At 40.0% G+C, this 20553-nt stretch overlaps 2 protein-coding genes across 5 annotated transcripts in view; one reads left to right on the plus strand and one right to left on the minus strand.

Annotated features, from left to right (window-relative positions):
• The window catches only part of TEX10 (testis expressed 10), a 37568-nt gene extending 26461 nt beyond the window's left edge, over positions 1-11107 (plus strand). Inside the window, exons 12-15 of one of the 2 annotated variants that reach the window (XM_004677477.2) lie at positions 3460-3540; positions 5141-5322; positions 9421-9631; positions 10896-11107. In XM_004677477.2, the coding sequence (XP_004677534.1) occupies positions 3460-3540; positions 5141-5322; positions 9421-9631; positions 10896-11009 (588 nt within the window). In that variant the 3' untranslated portion in view covers positions 11010-11107. Of the gene's footprint in view, positions 1-3459; positions 3541-5140; positions 5323-9420; positions 9632-10895 lie in introns of those variants that run through there. The other variant, XM_012721404.1, reaches the window with a different exon arrangement.
• The window catches only part of INVS (inversin), a 152893-nt gene that overhangs the window by 32940 nt on the left and 99400 nt on the right, over positions 1-20553 (minus strand). For 2 of the 3 annotated variants that reach the window (XM_012721403.1, XM_012721401.1), the window contains 3 exons: positions 16794-17023; positions 16060-16128; positions 12527-12677 (listed from right to left, as the gene is read on the minus strand). In XM_012721403.1, the coding sequence (XP_012576857.1) occupies positions 12527-12677; positions 16060-16128; positions 16794-17023 (450 nt within the window). Of the gene's footprint in view, positions 1-12526; positions 12678-16059; positions 16129-16793; positions 17024-19450; positions 19514-20553 lie in introns of those variants that run through there. The other variant, XM_012721402.1, reaches the window with a different exon arrangement.

The following is a 20553-nucleotide window of genomic DNA, read 5'->3' on the forward strand; positions in this document are numbered from 1 at the left end:
ATATGGTAATTAAGCAGTTGGGATAATAGAAAAAAACAGGAAGGGTATAACATGACCCTGAGAAAAACTAGGGAACTCTTGGGTGGTTTTTAAAGGTACTTTGGGGTAAAATGAGTTTGTTATCGTCACCCAGCCAAGCACATAAAGGAACAGTAGGGTAGGGAACAGCTTTAGGAGAGAAGCAGTCTTTCTCTTAACTTTTGGGGTTGGTAAGAGTTGAAAGTGTGTCAACAGAGACGGGACAAAATGTAATTTTCCAAAGGTAATATTTGGTGACACTATCTTTGGATATTTAGCAGTGTTCACATATGAAAGCTCATTTCAAATAAATTCCTTGCTATAATTTTATTGGTAACAGGCATCTCTGAATTTTAGTGTTTTAATAATAGTTTCTTTGACATTTTAGTATAAAATGACTAAAAACAATTAGGTGTATGGTATTTCTGTGTAAACTAAGAAAATGCTACACCTTCAAAGTTAAGTATACAAATTTTTCTTAGAAAAATAGGGGCAGCAGCCTTCTGCCTGTTTGTGTCTATGGAAGTGTCCTTTATTATTGTCTTCTTTTTTCCTAATAAACCTGCCCCTTTGGATATTAAAAAGAATACTTAGGACATTTTTATTTGTATAGTAAATAGAAAACACCTTAATTTCCACAATGAGGACAAATTCTAGAACTGAAATGCAAGGTCAAGGTTCTAATGTGTACAAGTTTCTCTTGACACTGGAAGATAAACAAGTAAGGACTGTCTATATATTTGTGTGTGTACATGTGTTAGTATGTATTGTATTTTAAACTGTATTTGAAAAATTACATCTACAGGACAAAGGACTTTGTGTTTAGTACATCACTTGACTTAATGCCATTACCCTTAGTTTATGTATATGTCTCATAAATGATATCATTCCATTATATAAATAACAATATAGTAATTAAAATAGGAAAATCACTATCATCTAGTCCTGAAAGCTCAGCCACATTTTGCCACTTGTCCTAACAATATGCTTGATAGCAAAATGATTCATTAAAATCATTCACTGCATTTAGTTGTTAAGTCTGCTTAGTTTCCTTCAACTTGGAATAGTTCTGGTTTTCCTTGCTTTTAATACTTTTGACACAGTAGTTATTTTGTGAAATTTTCCTCAATTTGGATTTGTTTTTTGTTTTCTCGTGTTTAAACTCAGGCTATACAAAGTTGATAGGAGTATGACACAAAAAAAGTGATGGCTGTGGTTTTCTGATGACATCCTGTTCCATTAAGTAGTCACTTTGATTACTTAAGTGGTTTCTGCCTGCTTTCTTCACTGTTTACTTTACCCTCTTTGTAATTAAAGTATTTTGAGGGCATAATTTGAAACACTGTAAATATCCCATTTTTAGTCTTTGCTTATTCCTTTATGTGTGTTAAGAATGGTTTCCTGTTCTAATGCTCTCATATTTGCTCTCGGCATCTCACTCAGGCTGCCTCTGTATTCTTTTGATATATGTTAGTTTTCCTTCGAGTATTGTTCTAGATTCACAATAAAATTTCCCTGTCTCAGCCAGGCATTAGATATTTCTTAAAATTTAAGATGCCCGGGCCCTCCCTGGTGGCGCAGCGGGTTAAAGCACAGCACTGAGAATCTAAAGCCGCTTCCTCATGAGTTCGATTCCCGCCTGCCCTGGAGGTGACCACATGGTGTGGCAGACCTCTCCTGATCCGCCCGCTGCTCCCCTCAGAGGTGTACTTCGTCCATCTGCCTGTTCTGCTTCCCACTCTGTCTCTGGTGAAGCCTCTCACCGCCCCTGAGCCTCTGGCCTGTACCCCAGTTCTGTATGCACAAATAAATAAATCTTTAAAAAAAAAAAGAAATTTAAAATTTAAGATGCCCTCTTTTCCTTCTAGGAGAATGGTATTTAGAAACCAACTTCACAACTCTAGATGCTAAATCATTGCTTTTAAATATTGCTGGTCCCAGATGGCTCCCAGTGGCAGGAAATCAGGAATTTACTGTGGAGCTCATTCTACTATAGTTCACTTTTCTTTTTGTGACTGCCTCTTTGACAGTGAGAATCTTGGTTTTCATTATTCTTAGTATTTTTACTTACTTTCCTGTTAATACTTTTCCATGCAAGCATTTTCTTCATACCACTTGAAACCCAACTTTTCTGGCAGTTGGGCCCTGTTTATTAATGGAGAGGCTGCTCTGGGTCAATGCAGTTCTCCCACCAATGCCACTGATGATGCTTACCTGATTTGGCCCCACCTAATGGCTTTAGAATGAAGTTACTCATGACTAAGCAAGGGAAGGGATTAAACGGGTATTTATTATTGAATGGGGCTTTTCAATTATGACTTCTTTTATTAAAGGAAATGTTCACTATGTTGTTCACCATGGAGTAGGAAGATGGTATTGGAATATATTTACATTATTAGTAATAGGTATGAAAGATGAGAAAACTGCAACATGAAAACTCTGATGATACCAATCTGTTAGAGGTTTTAGAGAGATAGGACGCATAGAGCTATTATTTTTGAGGGTTGATCAACAGTACTCTTGAATTTGTCTTCATCCTGAAATATTTTTTCTAACACATTCCTGTACGCATTTAATTTTTGGCATTATATTCTACTACCTTCTGCAGTTTGTGTTATGTTCTGTTGTCTTTTTAAGCACTTAGAAAATTAAAAATCCTTGGGGACCTCCCTAGTGGTGCAAAGGGTTAAGTCTCAGCACTATGAAGCTATCAGCCACTGTAGCACAAGTTCGATCCCCGGCCAAGGAGCTAACACATGGCACAGCAGACATCTCCTGTCTCACCCGCTGCTTCCCTCAGCAGTGCATTTCAGTCAGCCCACCGTTCTGCTCCCTGCTTTGTCTCTGGTGAATCCTCTTATCGCCCTTCCCTCACTGTGGTCTACACTCCAGCTTTTGTGCACATAAAATACATCTTAAAAAACAAAATAACTTGGGATTTGATTCTTACCTCCCTTATGTTTTTCTTCTTTTCTTAGAGATGATTTTCTTCCTTATACCTTTGGGGGATAGAAAGTGGCATTATAATTAATTTGGACAAGATATTTTTAGTATTTCCTGGGTCATAAACATTTTTCTGTGATCCACTTTCCTAACCCTAAGCCTTTTAACATCACTCAGATCCTCCTATTGTAGCACTTTAGAAAAACTTTTTTGTAGATGGTAAATGACAAAAGAACCATGAGAGAAATTTCTCATTATTCCTGTGCACAGCATCTAGTAACACTAGCTCAGTGTTTAGTTATTATTTAATAAATGAATTATTTGGAAAATTAGCGTATCGATATCCAGGTTGATTAACCTTTGACATTGCATCTTAAGAGTCATTTTTTGTTTGATTATTATGTAGAACAATTATGCTTTTTTAAAAACCAATCTATTGAACTTGTTTATGACCTAAAATATCCTGATTTGGTTACTGGTTTTCTCCTTTTCTGACAGACAGTTTGTCACAGTTTACTGGTTATTCCTGCCCGAAGCCAGAGCTTTGACATCCTGCAAAGTGCCATCAGTAAGCATTTGGTAAATATGCATATATGTATTTTTTTCTGTAACCATAAAAAAACAGATTCATTAGTTAAGATTGGGCTTGCCATTAGCCAGAGAGAGGTAATGCCTGGAATTCTAAGCCACTAATTCCCATGACCTCTGCCAGAGAAATAAAAAATCTTTTTTTGTGACTGTTAACTAATTAAATTGTGACCGTGGGAACATTCTCCCGCTTCTCAGCATTTTATTTTCTATAAATTATAATTTATACCTGTGCGAGGAAGGGCCTTAAAATTACACTTCAGATACTTCTGACTTGTATCAGGAGCCCAGCATCGAGACATAGTATAATTTCTACCTAGAAAGTGTGATCCAAAGTAGGGATGCCACTTTACTGTCTTGAGGCCTGGAAGTAATGAGCTCAGCCTGGCCAGACTTGGCTCGTGGCTGGTGGGTACCTCTTGTTTGCATTGATACTAAATTCATGCAAAGTTTGCCTGGGTTGTAGCTTTTAATTTTCCTCTAGTGTTTATATCCTTTTTATTTTTATATGCTCCAATGCCCTTTTGCTTTTTATTATATTATGTGCTAGTGCTAGGGAGTGTTTCCAAATTTTATCTTCCAGGGATGCTCACTTGTTTAGATAATTTTATAAACACATCCATACCATTCTGCGCTTCCTCCCTTGTTTAAAATGTTATTTCTTTTGGTTTGGAAGAGGTAACTGCTTTGAATTCCTGGTACTTTTTCTCCCTTTGCTCTCATTCCCAGTATTGATCCCAAGTGCCTCAAAATTGCCACCTTTTTTCTTTACCTCCACTCTAGATATTTATGCCTTTTGAAGATCACGTTCATTATATTAGGGAAAGGTCAATGTGCCCATCGGTCTTGGTCACTATTTTCAGGGAACCTGATAAAGAGGTCAAGACTTTAGAGCTTATAGATTTATTATGAAACTACTCACCAGTAGTTTCCAGATTTAAACCAGTTTACGTAGAGTTGGAAGTTAGACTCTACCTGATGACAGTTCATACAGTAGAATCTTGATGAATTAGCATACTGCAATGACTTAATCTTGGTTTAGGGACAATGAAGCAAGTGGTCAAGTGTTAACTATGGTAATGATCTGACTTGATAGAGGTATTTTCCATAGTCATGTCTGAATAACTAAATCTAAGGATAGGGGAAGGCAAACTGTAAAATGAACTCTGGTTTGAACAGACATTTGAGGTCTGATCATTGGGTCTGATTTATACATTTAACTAACCTGGCATGGGGGTGGTACCAACTATCAGTTTCTAGTGTGAGTCTAAAGATTATGTGTGATTGTTAGTAGCAAGATTTTCTTTGGATGCATGAAAAATAATCTTTTTAAATAATGGTATTTCTGACCAGCAGCAGTATTGTAACATCTAGAAACTTTTAGATGGCACACCACATATGCCCACAATTACATAAATTGGGAGTTAAATTCTCAAAGGAAAGTAGGACCTTAATTGTGTCGGGTGGCATGTATTACTATACTAGTATTCAGTAGAAGGGGTATAAAGTTAACTCTGGTTAATAGGGTTTGGTTTTATTTGTGTGAGAAGGAATTCTGAAGAGGTAATTGATCTCATTTTTCTCTGTCTAGGTTGGGTTGACTGTAATACCTGACAGCACAGTTGGCTGTATTTTGGGTGTTATCTGTAAGCTCCTGGATCATACCTGTGTACTTAGTGAAACTCTACTGCCATTTTTGGCATCTTGTTGCTACAGTCTTCTTTATTTTCTACTTACTTTAGAGAAAGGAGAAGCAGAGCATCTAAGAAAGAGGTAATAGTTTTTGTATTCTACACTTAAAATTTTTTCTTAACTGTTCTGCTGCCCTTACAATAAATAAATGAGGGGAGTTAAAAAGGGCTAAATTTTAAAATGTATTTAAAATTTTCTTCTTGAGTTGTGTTAACCTTGATAGGTTTTTTTTGTTGTTGTTATCATGACTCCCCTTTGCATTGTGAGAATTCTTAATTTTTGTTTTCTTCCTTTAAGCTGCCTACAGATTTGACAAGTTAGATGGCATTATAATGCTTCTTGAACTTTTCTTAATAATGTTGCTATTATTTCTAGCAAGAAAAAAAATCTGCCTTTAGAAAAATGGTCTTATCATAATAAGTACAGCCTCTGTGTTTTCTTTTGGGCTTCATTACATATATAGCCAGAGTGGAATTTTAAATTCTTGGATTTAAGGAAATTGTTCTAAGATGCAAGTGTTTGTAATTGGTACTTGGGTGCCTAAACGTATTCAGACTAAAGCTTTTAGGATAGCTTGGAAGAGTTCACTTTAAATTTAAAAAAGTGTTCTGATATTCATATTAGTATGCTTGTAAAAATTTCATTGCAGAAATTAAAAAAAAAACTTTAGTAGACGAGACTATATAAGAAACTATTACTTGTTAACATCTGCCCTTTTTTGAACTTCTAAATGTCATAATTCATACTGACTATACAAAACATTTATGTAGTTTAAAGAGTAATTGTAAACTGAATATTTACCCAATCCCAGGACTAGAGCGTTGTCTACACTCACACTCTCAAACAGCCTCCAAAGTTACATTCTCTTCTAGAGATCATACTGTATTAATCACTTCCTTGCCTTTTTACTACAAAAATTTTGTATATTTTAGACAAAAGGACCCTGCTGTATTTTTTGTGAGAGTCAGACATGTTGATTCATACTTGTATTTCATTAACTTTTGTTTCTTTGTACCATGTGTCAACAAATTTCTGTAGTTGGTAAATATTTCAGCTTTTCTTTTATATAAAAGAATATTTTAATCTCATCCTTAGAAGCTGTTAAGACTATACATTATACATGATTTGAAAATTAGACTGTACCATAAACAACAGTCAAAGAAATAGCATCTGTTCTATTCCTTGTCTTTCACTTGGTCACTTAGAACTGTGAATTACTTACTATGTTTGTTGTTGCTTGCTGCCTCACATTATTTTTATCAGTGTATTCCCTTCCACCGAAATTCAAGACCCCTTTTTCACATACTGATACTGTGTGCCATGTTGTCTTTGCACTGATGTCACCCCCTGGGTATATTTCTTTTTCCCCTGACTGCCACATCTTATTTGTTGCCAGAGGAAATATTGTGACTGGGTTCTTTCTTTCCACCTGTCTTTGGGTTCTGACCCATTCGCCCAGGTAACTGCACACAATTCTGAGATCTTTGAAGGCTCAAACTGCTAGCTGTTTCAGACTCATGTCTTATAAACTGATGTAGTGCTATAATACAGGTCTTTGAAACAAGGTTTTTATTTTCTTTTCATACAGTCTAACATTTAGTCTTCTCCTGACCTGCTAGCCCTTTGAAGGTCTTGAGCTATATTTTTAACTTTTCCAAGTCTTAAAATTTCTGCCACTACTACTCAGTTAACACTGTTGGTATGAAAAGAACAGCAGATAATAGGTAAATGAATGGGTGTGGCTGTCTTGCATTGAAACTTGATTTACAAGTACTGGCTGTGACTGGATTGGCTCTGGCCTGCTACTACCTCTCCTGCTCCATGTATCTATTACATGAATGCACTGTAACTTGAACATTTTATTATGAACACACATTTTAGTTCTGATTGATAAGTCAAGAAAATCTTTTTTTTTTAAAAAGATTTATGCATACAGAACTGGGGTGCAGGCCAGAGGTGCAGTGGCGGGGAGAGGATTCACAGAGTGGGGAACAGAACAGGCAGACTGATGAAATACACTGCTGAGGGGAGCAGTGGGCAAGATTGGAGAGGTCTGCTGCACCATGTGCACCTCTCTAGCTGGGGATTGAACTTGAGCTGAGCAGCCTGTGGCTAGCAACCCATTGTGCCAGCTTGAGGGCCCCGAAAATCATTTTTAAATAGTAAAACGTTTGTCAGCGTTCTAAAGATTTGGTAGTTCTGCTCTGGTTCTGTTAAATATACATATTATGTCATTACTTGTCACTTGAAATATAGCCCCAATATTAAAATCCATTTCTTGGAAGTTTCAAAGATCCCGTATAGTTTCTTTTTTTTTTTTTTTTTAAGATTTATTTATTTATTCGTACAGAACTGGGTACAGGCCAGAGATGTGGAAGGTGAGAGAATTCACCAGAGACAAAGCGGGGTGCAGAACAAGCAGGTCTACGAAGTACACTGCTGAGGGAAGTAGCGGGCAGGTCAGGAGAGATCTGCCTCGCCATGTGGTCTCCTTCTGGGCAGGCGGGGATTGAACTCATGTGGAAGTGGCTTAAGCTTCTTTGTGCTGTGCTTTAATCCACTGCTCCACCAGGGAGAGCCCAGATCCCGTATAGTTTCTTATAGAAAAACAGCCTAACTTTATGAAACTTAGTGAACAAAATTCGGTGGATGTTATACTTGCTTGCCTGTATATATAGTATATAGTTTTAAAAGTGTTTTATTCTGTGTATTGGAGAGGCTGATGTTACAAGGACCTTGTGTATGTCTTGATGTTAGGCTGATATAAGGTGCTGTTGACAACCAGAATCTTTGATACTTAACATTTCCTTTTGGGGTGTACCATACCTTTCTCACTTAGAAGAGATGCTTGACATTGCAGAGCGTGAGCGTGCCAGTCCAGTTCCGAGAGCCTTTGGTTTCACAGGTGCTAGCTGAAAAGTCAGGCTTGATCAGTTAGAGCTTTTGGTCGGGTGGCCACTATGCCTTGGAAGAAATTACTCTGTTTTCTGGACTTATTGTTAGTAGTAAACAACATCTGTTTATCTGAGCCTTCTTGGTTTGTTATCAATTTTTTGTTTTTATTCTTTGTTGTGTTGCAAATCACGACATATCCTTATGTAGGTCTGTCATTATTTATGCTGTTTAAGGCCGTGTGTGTTCTTTTACTGGAGACTCAACTTTTTTTAAAGTCTGGGATGTACTCAGTTATTTTTATTATCTGTCCCATTGTTTATTCCTTGAATTTTTTTCTTTAACGATGTGTGATGTCTAGAGTTCTAATCTCTTTTTTTCCCCTTTACTTATCATATTTGGTTTGATGTAGCATCCATAAACCCTTTTAGCACAGTTTTGAACTCTTCAAAGAATATCCATTGGCTTTGAATGGATTCATTATCCACCTTTGGTGCAATTGCTGTCTGGAATGGGGGAGGTGGTTTATATTTTGAAAGGGCTGTTCCTTCTAGATCTGTAGGTATTCAGGTTCTTTTAGAAAGAGTAGGGAACTGAGAGAATTGTACATGCCTGGTTCAAAAAGTGTAACAGACTAAGGTCAAAGCCTTAGCAGCTAGTGGAGATTCCCCCTACAAAAGGATACTGCTCCATTTGACATTCTTGAGTTGTTTGCCTAAGTAAACCTACTTCTATTACAAAACTCTTTTATTCCTCCTCTATAAATATACCAAGAGGATGATACTTATTGAAATTTAGATTTAACATCTCTGGCCTTTCATGATCTAGTCATTCAATAACAGTCCCCTTGCTGGTGACTTTCTGAACCCATTTTGGTTCCGTGAGCACATTTTTCTCTGCAGATCTGCTCTCTTCCAAAACATTGAAGAGGCTCAGAATCCAGATCTTATACTTGAGTTTCATGAAGTTATTCTTAGCAGTGGGATATATGTATTCTTGCTATCAGTGAATGATGTTCTGCAGTAGAGAATAGAGGACACATATGCGCATCATTCAACCCAGTGACTAAATCTGTTATATGGTCACTAGGCCTCAAGGCTGTCTTAAGCCTGGAGAAAAGATGGTTGCTAGGCTTCCTAAGGTAGGGGAAAGCTACGACTGTCATTGAATTTTCTTAGTTTTGGTGAAACCCAGTTGAGTTTGTAGGGTTTAAATTAAAAAAGTTTCTTAAAAGGACACTTTCCCTGTGTCCACTCATTGACTTGTTTTTTGTCTTCATTATTGTAGGGACAAGCTATGGGGGGTCTGTATCTCCATCTTGGCTCTCCTGCCTCGAGTCCTCAGGTTGATGTTGCAGAGCCTGCGGGTAAACAGAGCAGGACCTGAGGAACTGCTTGTTGTGGGCCAGTTGCTTCGCTTGCTGCTTCAGCACGCACCCCTCAGGACACATATGTTGACTAATGCCATTTTGGTGCAGCAGATCATCAAGAATATCACGGTAAGAGGCATGGAGCAAACACTTTGTACGATTAGTACTAGAAGAGATTCATGGTGAGGCATGGAGGCTGCTTTTGGGAGACTGGAGTTCTTGTGCATTGACTGACACTTAGAACTGAGCCTAATGTGATGATTCTCAGGGTTTCCTTATGCTGTCTACCACCTGGCTGTCCTAACCACGGATGTCTTTGCTCCCAGAGTCAGTAATAAAAGCCTTTACATAGTCAAGCTTATATTAGCAGACAGCTTAGTGGGAAGGAATACAGGCATCAGTGTCAGTCCTGCTGGATTCTGAAACATCTTTTGTTGATAAACTTGGACAGTTTGGCAAGTTTTTTTCCTTCACCGGTTAGTGCCTGTTTTCTTAGTTGTAGAAGTAGGGATAGCAAATTCTAGGTTTTGATGACCATTAACTAAGAACATCCAAGTTTTCAGTGTAGTTGCTACTAAACGTTCAACAATATTCACTATCACTAAGGAAATTACCTAGCTAAAAGTAAGGTTCAGGTCAGTTTCTAATCATTTAGAAATTGGAATAGTTCACTGGCACAGTTAGAAGAAGGAAGTTTGTCAGCTTCATATTTGTCCAATAGTTGGTTAACTGAGTACAGCTCTCAGGTTAGGGTGGCAGACCTGTTGTCTGGAAGACCTGTAGTGTTTTTTGGTTTGGGAGAGTAGAGGCACCGTGTAGGTATATGGAAGTGTATTAATAAGTGTAATACTTCAGAGTAATTTCAGGTGCATGTAACAGTAACACTGCTACTTGTTGTCAGTGTTTTTGTAACTTCAATAGAAAGACAGCAGAATGTTCAGAAATAGCAAGGAAGAAATGTTAAGGATTTAGATTATTCTGAACTTGAATAATCAGCTCACTGATATTCCTTCCAAAAAGGAAGCGATGGGTAGAAATTGTCAGTTGGCACTATAGGATTGTATTCTGTTGATGTTAGTGCAAAGATCATGCAACTCTAGAATGCTAAGTGGATCTGGAGTGTGGGATGTGTGCTGATAAAATGTCCTTAGTCCCTAACATAGGTGGTAGAGAATAGACCAGAGAGGAAACTCGGGACACATGTAATTGGAGATTTCCACAGCTTGTGTATATATTAGTAAGCCCACTTAATTGGTCACTCACTCTTCCAAGATGATTTCCTATGATGATTTATGCATGGGGTTACTGTCACTGAGCCTCAGAGCTCCATTGGTTGTGGGAAATACTGTGAGGTGGCATAGCAGTTGTGCTAGATTCTTGTTTTTCTCTGCAGACACTGAAGAGTGGAGGTGTTCAGGAACAGTGGCTCACAGACTTACATTATTGCTTCAATGTGTACATCACTGGTCATCCCCAGGGGCCCAGCGCGCTGAGTACTGTGTATTGAAGAGGAAGCATGGTACCTCCTGTCTGAAATTGTTTATTTACATCTAATTTTGAAGAGACTGATGTAATGTTTATCATTAAAGCTGAACTTTTAAAGAAGTTGTTTACCACCTTTCCTTTGCGCTGAAGAATATACGACCTGGGAAGAGTTCCCACAACGTGCCAACTGGCTTCCTGGACTAGCAGGAGATACGGGGCAACAGGTGGCAGTGTATCTTGCATTTCATAGGAGATAAAGTATTTACAAAAATACAGTGATCATGTGTACCTTCTGTTTATCATGGTATCATCTTATTTAAACAAGAATTTAGATAAATTTTTAGGATCCCATGTAGGCAAAACTGTTTCAGCCCCAGTTAATTCATAGAGCAACAGAAATCAGTTTTATTTGTGTGCTTGGGAGTGGTTGCCTTACAACGTTCAGTTTCTCACTATGAAGTTCTGTTTGTAGAGGTTTTCTAGCCTCTTATGCATAGAAAAGAATTGAACATAATGCTTTGTAGTTGATCTGGATTTTCCTGTACCTAAATGAGGCTTGATCTGATGTAGGTAACCATACTTCCAAAATAATTTTCTATTCGTGACTTGGGGTTCTTAAACTGTGTACAGTGATCTCTGTGATACCTAGCTCACTGTTTCAGGAGTGGATAGCAGTAATCTTTAAGAAAATAGAAACAGTCCTAGAAATATTTTTCAACTTAATATTTGTCACTGTTTATGCCTCTGGTATATTCTACAATAGCTTCACCCTTAAAAGTGAAAAATCCTAAATATTCGTTGATAGCTAGAAGAATATCTGTAGTTAGCAGTAATCCTTCCTTACAGGAATGGCGTTTTGACAAGTTTGCTCACCTTTGCTGGTTGAACAAAAAGTTCAAGTGGAATGTCAGACCTGAACTGGTATACTGAGGAGTGGTTTAGCTGCACAGCAGAGTGGTGTTTATAGAGCGGCCTTGGCAGCAGCCTTTGGCCTTCAGATACTAACCTGGGGACTGAGGAGTCAACGAGACCTTAAAAGCAAACTGTTGGGTCATGATTCTGGTATTGTTAGAATAAAAGGATGTATTATTGTGATTCTTGTTGTATGAAGATTCCAGAAAAGTAGTGAAATGAAATGAAAGCTGCTGTAAAACAGACTCTAGCCATCTCATTTAGTTTTCTTTGCTGGAGCAAAAAACCAGGTGTGTACCAACTGGCTGGCAGAAACCCTAACCCAGCATACCCTTTAGTGCTTGCTTGTAACGTTGCCTGTAGACATACTCAGACATTAAATTTTCCTTTCTAGCCATACTGATGAGGTGAAGGCAGACAGCAAGGCATTTTTCATATGCATAGTCTACTCTAGTCCTTTCAGCACTGGGTAAGATAATTTACAGAACAGTGCTGTATAAGAGCACAAAGAAAACGTCTGACATTTCCTTTCAGTGGCTACCATTATTTTCAGATTAATAAGACTTCAGACATGGCTATTAAAGTTTTCCCCAGATGTAAAAGGTTATCAGAATTAGAACTCCTCACTGGTTATTCCAGCTCCCCCGTACTCCATCTTCCTCCACAGGCAGCTGAAGTTTTGCTCTGTTTTTTGATTGAGTAGCTGATTGCAGGTTGTAAGAAAAATTCCTGGATCTTCCACCATTCTCAAGGAGGTGTATACACTGCAAACTGCTCACTGGAAAAGAAAATACCAGAAAGAGGTTGAGGTTATTTATTTTAATGCCGAAAGGAAGGGTTCAGTGGTTAAAGGGGCTTTAGATCTTGACTACACTGGGACTCAATACGGCAATGGCCAACTTACTGTAGAGACAGGATGACTTACTAGCTTTGCAGTTTTCTGTCTTAGAGATAATGTAACATCGCTTTTAAGGAAGAACTGGGAGGGGCTGGGACTGGAACTTAAGTCTTCAGTCGACCTGGAGTAACTGGTATGAGACATCTCTAATATGACAATGCAAGCTTACACACGTAAATAGATTAGCAAGTGTAGCACAGGATCAGTTAAAGTTCATTCCAGAATAGGTTAGCTGATGAGTTCTCAGCTCTTCAGGCACAGACATACCAAACTTGATGTGGGTCTGTTTTATATGACACAAACTTAGAGGGTGCCATAGTTGGAAAATATTGGTGACATATTGGACTCTCATTGGCAAGTAGGGTATCCTGAGCCCCTGAGTGGTTTAGAGACTTTGTTGAGGCCCTCCACTCAGTGGTGTCCTTAACTTTCTATGGAGCCAAAGAAGCATACATGAAAGGTGAGTAAATTTAAAAATTTTTAAAACTTGTTTTATTATTGTTAGCAGTTCACTTTTAAATAACTAGTGAAGCCCTGTTTGGAACTCTAGCATATTTTTGCTACCTTTATAGGACCGAATCTTAGGCAGGGGAGGGTTACCATTACTATCAGTCACCTAAGCCACAGTTACTCCATTTATTGGAGTGGATGTTTTATTTTATTTTATTTTTTTTAAAGATTTATTTATTTGTACATACAGAACTGGGGTACAGGCCAGAGGCTCAGGGGCGGTGAGAGGCTTCACCAGAGGCAGAGTGGGGAGCAGAACAGGCAGATCGACGAAGTACACTGCTGAGGGGAGCAGCGGGCGGGTCAGGAGAGGTCTGCCTCGCCATATGGTCTCCTCCGGGGCAGGCGGGAATTGAACTCATGCGGAAGCAGCTTTAGATTCTCAGTGCAGTGCTTTAACCCACTGCGCCACCAGGGAGGTCCCGGATGTTTTATTTTTTTAAAGATTTTATTTATTTGTGCACACAAGAACTGAGGTATAGGCCAGAGGTGGTGGGATTGAGAGGGTTCACCAAGGACAGAGTGGGGAGCAGCACAGGTGGATTGAAATAACACTGCTGAGGGGAGCTGTAGGCAAGAAGGAGGTCTGCCAAGGAATTGAACTCAAGCTGCAGTGGGTGCGGACATAACATAGTGCTGTGTTTTCATCCATTTGTGCCACTTGGAGGCCCTTGGGATGGCCTTTTTAAAGGGAGTTAGTTTATTTTAAAGTGCTAGAACTGCAAGTTGGGGAGGTTATATATATCTGCTTACTGGTATGCTGCTGTTCTTGGTGGGTAGCTTGAAGGGGCAGCTGTAGAAGACCAGAGAGAAAAGGATGCTTGAGCTGCCTCCCAAGTACGTACACAGAAATAGTTCAAGGAAGCTGTTACATTGCTTATCCAACTCGCTTTCTATCCTCCTTTTAAGAGTTAAAGGCACTCACAACTAAAGCCTTTCCTCAAGTTGGAGATCAGGAGCAGAAATCTACTCAAATATTTGAGGAACTTCAATGTGCTAAACTTTTATCAAAGCTAAATGGAAGAGGGCCTTACTGGGTGGCACACCGGGTTAAAGGCACAGCACTGTGAGGCTGTCTGCGGCCACTGCAGCACAGAGTTCAATCCCCGGCCAGGGAGGTGACCCACATGGAGTGGCAGATCGCTCCTGACCTGTCCGCTGCTCCCCTCAGCAGTGTATTTCAATAGATTTGCCTGTTCTGCTCCCCACTCTGGTGAATCCTCTTCCTCAGCCTACACACCTCTGGCCTGTATCCCAATTCTTGTATGCATAAACGAGTAAACCTTAAAAAAAAAAAGTGAATGAACAATGAACAAAATCAGGTCAATAGCCCCATGGAATTACAGCAAAAAGTGAATACTTAGAAAACCAAAGAAATTAATGTTCACAACTTTTTAGTTTTGTTTGGCCACTATTCTATATTGCAGAAACTGTCCAAGTTGTATCTATCAGGATTTACTGCATTTGGAGACATGTTTTCTGTATGTGGTCTACAGCTAAACTATAGCTCAGTTAATAAAACTATCAGTCTTGCTCATTCTTGTGAGTGGTAAAATCTTGTGTTGCCCCAGCTTTTGGGTTCTTTAGCCCTTGTCCATTTTCAAGCAGTCAATGTAGGGCAAGCGGTTTTGCTCAGATGAAATTCTTAAGAAGTCATTAAATATTTCTTTGCATTTGTTTATCTTTAGTGCTTTAAGACTTTTCTGCTTATAAACACCTTTACTTTTAAGGATTTCTGATAGTTCTGGATTTTTCTATTAAGACATGCAGCATTTGCTAAGTTATACTTGGTTACCTAAATGCCATTTTCTTGGCAGTTACATCTGACCTGTTTTTGAAACTGTTCAATTCATCCAAATATAATGAGCCTTGATTCCTTTGAAAGCCCCTAACTACCCCACCCACCATCCCTGATCAGCCTGCCTATATTACACAAGTTGCCCAACTTTTATTAAAAGATTTGGCAGTAATTACTCAGTCCCCACCTTCAGGTTTTACCCCCATCAAAAACTAGATGAAGTTAAAGTTCATGCTGACAGTCCTTGTTCACCTTCCCAGCTGCACTCTGCTCCTGCAGCATGGCTGGCTCAGAAAGGGGGGGGGGGAGTGTGTTGCCATAGCCACCTACGAGCAACACTGGACTTGGCATTAACTGTTGACAGCACTGAACTTATCACCCAAATTTAATGCTGGCTTGAATGAAGGGGCTTTGAGTAAAATATTCTTGAATTGCAGCAGAAAATAAAGTTCCTTAAGCTGCTCCTGCTCAAGTGAAAGCATCCCCAGTTGAGCCTTTGCACACTGTCAGATAGTAAATCCCTTCCTTACGGGTCCTAAAAGGTGAAAGTCAGATGTGCTGGTAAATAAAGGGACTTCTTGCCATCTTTGGAAAGCAGGTGGGGGATATTAATGTAAACCCACAATGGGACAAGAACTGTCATCTTAAGGATGATAGTATTTTCATTTCCCCTTCAGGTGAACTAGTAAGTAAAGGTGATCAAAATAGCTATGTTTATTGTTTCTGTTGAGAGTGATGTTAATAGCTTTTGCTGTGAAAATAATTTGCCTCTTAAGAGACAGATGTTGGCTGTACAAATAATGTCATGATGGGATAGGCACATGCCTAAAATCAAGTAATCCCTTGGTTTCCCTGTCCATCTCTGTTCTGATGTCTTCAACCTTTGGGGATAAAAAAAGAATCTGCTTCCCCTGACTACCTTGCCATCTGCTTTGCTGGGCAGTGGCAGCTTACCTGAACTGAGATGCAGCACAGAGTGGGTTTTTGAAGATCTTGTGGGATGGACTTTTCCTTCATGAGAACCTGAAATCAACCAACAATAATCAGTTATCTGACCAATGACAGCTATGGCCTGACCAAGTTCTGAATTCCTTATTAAGGTAGAGGTTTATCTTGGGTGTCTGCCAAGATACATTAGCTACAGTGTTGAAATACCATGTAGGTATTTCAAGTCCTCAGATTTGGCTGCCTCGGCTGCAGATTTCTTTCTAGAGAAAATTTTGCTCATTTTTTTTTTCCTGTTGGGAAACTACAAGGCCCATTCTCTGATGAGTTAATTTGGATAGGCTCTTTGCAGAGCTGACAATGTTCTAATTTATAGTAGCTCAACTCATAAGTTAGTATTACCTGTACTGCTTGGGTCTGGGGCATAGCTGTAGCTGGTAGGAAAGGTCAAAGTGGGAGAGGCAAACAGGCTGCTTTTATTTTGGAGTTCCTAAGTGGGTACAAGGAAGACTTAAGCAGGCACCTGGTAAGACTTTCAGTTACTAAGTCCAGCAAAGAACCTCTTGGCTGGAAGATTCTGGGTTGAGAAGCCAGAATCATCTGACTAGAATTCATCTGACCTAGAAATACTGGTAAGGATGGCATTAAGTGTGGTGCTGAGAATTCTCTTGGTACTTGTATGTAGAGTAAGAAGCTTCACTGGGGATGCTTAAATACCACAAAGTGCCCGGAATGACAGTTACCATAGATCTGCTTCAGCACTGCATGCCTCTTAGACTTTGTGCCTGAATTGCTCTTGGATGAACCCTTGATGGTCCTGCTAACAGCAATGGTCTTCGGGGGTTTTAGTTCCAGTTCCTTCTTCCAAGCCTGGAGGAGCAATGCCATGCACTTTTGGTTACATCTGTCCACATCTCTGGCTCCAAGTTGTTTCATCTGCACCAGGTGGGATAGATGCTTTCTGAGTTGGAAGCTGGTGGGGTCAGAGGAGGGAGGAGGCTTTAAAATAATAGTTTTGAGAAAACCAAAATGTATTTTTTCTTAGAAGCTATGAGGATAATACTTGCTGAAGTGAGAGATTCATTTGAACTCCCTAATTGCAGTAACAGTATACTGAATGGTGACTTTTTTCCAACATCAAATAGAAATAGAAATCAAATAAATTCTTGCCCTCAAGGTAGGCCAGTGTGTAAACATGTGCATATAGTTCTTGTGAGAGCCAAGGAGCTAGAAAGCAAAATATACATGTGGAAATCATCATTGTGTTTTATTTAGTAAAGCTTTACAACTTTGATAATTGTGTTGGGTTTTTTAAAGATTTATTTATGCATATAGAAATGGGGTTCAGATCAGAGGTACAGGGGTGGTGAGAGGATTCACCAGAGACAGTGGGGAGCAGAACAGGCAAATCTGCTGAGGGGAGTAGCGGGTGAGACAGAAGAGGTCTGCTGAGCTATGTGGGTCATCTCCCTGGTTGGGGATTGAACTTGTGCTGATGGGGCTGCAGCTAGCTTTAAAGCTACACTTTAACCTGCTGTGCTACCAGGGAGGGCCTGTGCTGGGTTTTAAAGAATGGTAGGAACTTAACAGGCAGAGAAGTGCATTCTGGCAGAATTGGCATGAGCAGAAGTGTGGGCATCTGCAGAAAGTAATGAGTTGTATAAGAGTTGTGTATTTGATGAGAGAAAAGGATGTATTAACTGTGGAGGGAGCCAACGTTTTTCAGAGTCTGCTATATAAGGTTCTTCCCTGGTGTTTTAAGCCTAAAAATAGATCAGAGGTAAATATGAGTCTGATAAAGGCTGAATAGAGTTGACACCATCAGATAGTGATAATGGACAGGGGATGATAGCAAAATTAGGAATGACCTAACTATTCATGGACATGACAACCTCTGAGAAAATCCTAGAACTCAGGGTAAGACTACAGAACAAAGCTAAAAGAAACCATTTTAGAAGAGTGAGAGTAACAGCTACCTGCTGACCATATCACCACCCCTGTAGCGCACCTCCCACCCCCTTCCCAGGTCAGTATATGTTTACAGAGTCTAAGGTTTCTTCACTGAAAAAAAGCCCGGGTGAACAGCCAGCTCCCCTAGTGTTTGGGTCACTGCTCGGAAGCTTATTCTGGTCTTTCCTCCCAGGTACTGCAGGGGGATCTGTGGGTCTTGACCACTGGGGCTCATTGTAAAGGAGGAGCAAGTAGGGGGCTGAGCAAGAGGCAGATTTTAGTGGTTGAGTTTCTACCCAGAATGCCCAACGAGTAGTCCCAGCTAACAGCTTTGCTCATTTGCAGAAATTCAGGAAATTCAGCACGGTGCATGTCTGCCAGATGGGTTCTCAGATGCAGAGCCTTGCTGACCCTAGAGCCTGGTCTCCTGCTCAGGCAGGGGAGTTAAGTTGTGGCCTGAACCACTGCTAATTCCTGACTCTGGCTGACCAGTGAGACCTAGTAGCACTCAAAGAGAACACAGTAGGCAGAAATAATTGTCTATAGAGCAAAGGAAAAACGAGAAATGGGTGGCTTGAGTTAATACAAATAAGTCTCACTGGCTTTGGAGCTGGTTCTTCTGCTCCATCTGGGCAATAAATGTCAGTCCATAATCCCATCGTGACATTGCTGAATGCAGCCTTCAGCTTGGTAGGCCACAGAACCCAAACTCTATAGTCAGAGGACAGCCCTTCCTGCAGTGACATTTTACGCCATGGCTTTCCCTGTCTGTTGAGCAAAATCAGTGGTGGGTCAGTGCAGAGTCTTGCCTGCTTTAGGTCTCCAAATGGTGAACTATTTAAGTCTTGGGGCCCATCCTGCTGCCCTGTTAGGGCAGGTGAGCTAATGAGAGCCCCACCTACTGCTGAGTATAGTACAGTCCTAATCATCTAGACAGCCTAACCAGAGAACCTGGACAACTGCAAGGGCAATCCTTCAGCCTCATGTGGGCAGAGAATCAAACCAGCAGTCCTATTTAGCTGTTTTTCTATCCTCTGACCTCAGAGCTCTAAAAAGGCCTTGCTCCAAAAGAGCCCCTGCTAGCAAGCTTCACTTGCCCAAGAACATTATCAGCAGAAACAAACTCAAACTGAGCTCACTGAAGAACCATCTTGAAGTCTAGAACAGGAATCTGCTTACTCAAGTGTGAGATGCCAATGTAAGGAGTCAAGGATCAAGAGTTCAGGTGATTATGACACAATAATTTAACTTTCAATAACTGATCTTACGGAGATTCATCAATTGCCTGGCAAAGAATTCAGTAACGATCTTCTTAAAGAGGTTCAATGAACTACAAGATCCCCAAACTAGACATAATTAGGAAAGCAACACGAACAAAGTAAGTTCTATGAAGAAATAGAAACCTACCCTCCACCCGCATCCTGTAACTGAAAAATATATAGTCACTGACCTGAAAATTTGAATAGAGAGCTTCAAAATCAGACTCGACTATGCAGAGGAAAGAACCACTCGCCTGGAAGACAGGACGTTTGTAAACATTACAGTGTTGTAAACCAACGTGACCCAATAAAATACAATTGAGGGCCCTCCCTGGTGGTGCAGCGGGTTAAAGCACAGCACTGAGAATCTAAAGCCGCTTCTGCATGAGTTCAATTCCCGCCTGCCCCGGAGGTGACCACATGGCGTGGCAGACCTCTCCTGACCTGCCCGCTGCTCCCCTCAGCAGTGTGCTTCCTCAATCTGCCTGTTCTGCTCCCCACTCTGTCCTTGGTGAATCCTATCACCCTCCACATCTCTGGCCTATACCCCAATTCTGTATGAATAAATAAATATTTAAAAAAAAATACAATTGAAAGAAGATACCCAGTCAGATGAGCAAAATGAAAAAAAATGAGAGTGACATAGGAGACAATCAAAAGGAACAATACCTTATAGAGATTCTAGAGAAAGAGCCAACATAGTATATTTAAAGGAATAATGACTGAAAACATTCCAAACCTAGAGAGAGAAGTGGACATCCAGATCAATGAGGCTGAACTCAATGTACTGAATTAAAATAGGGCTACACTGAAACGCATTAATATCAAATATCGAAGACAAATTTGAAAGCAGTAAGAGAAAACAAGTCACATACAAGGCAACTCCCAACAGAAACTACAAGTTAGGAAAAAGTGGAATGTTAGGTTGAAAACATTGAAAAAAACCTGTCCACCAAAAATTCTATGTTTGGCAAATCTGTCTTTCAGAAGTTAAGATACTTTCCAGGACAAACAAAGAGAATTCATTACTAAACATGTCTTATAAAAAATGCTAAAGGGGGCCCCCCCTGGTAGCACAGCAGGTTAAAGCACGGCACTGGCACGGCTGCTGTGGTGCTAGTTTGATCCCCCACCAGGGAGGTGATCTGCGCAGCAGACCTCTCTCCTGTCTTGCCCACTGTTCCCCTCAGCAGTGTACGTTGTCAATCTGCCTGTTCTGCTCCCTACTCGGACTCTGATGAACCCTCTTACTGCCCCTGTACCTCTGGCCTATACCCTAGTTCTGTATAAATAT

Source organism: Condylura cristata, unplaced genomic scaffold (assembly GCF_000260355.1).
Source record: "Condylura cristata isolate star-nosed mole 26May11 unplaced genomic scaffold, ConCri1.0 scaffold00006, whole genome shotgun sequence".
NCBI lineage: Eukaryota > Metazoa > Chordata > Mammalia > Eulipotyphla > Talpidae > Condylura > Condylura cristata.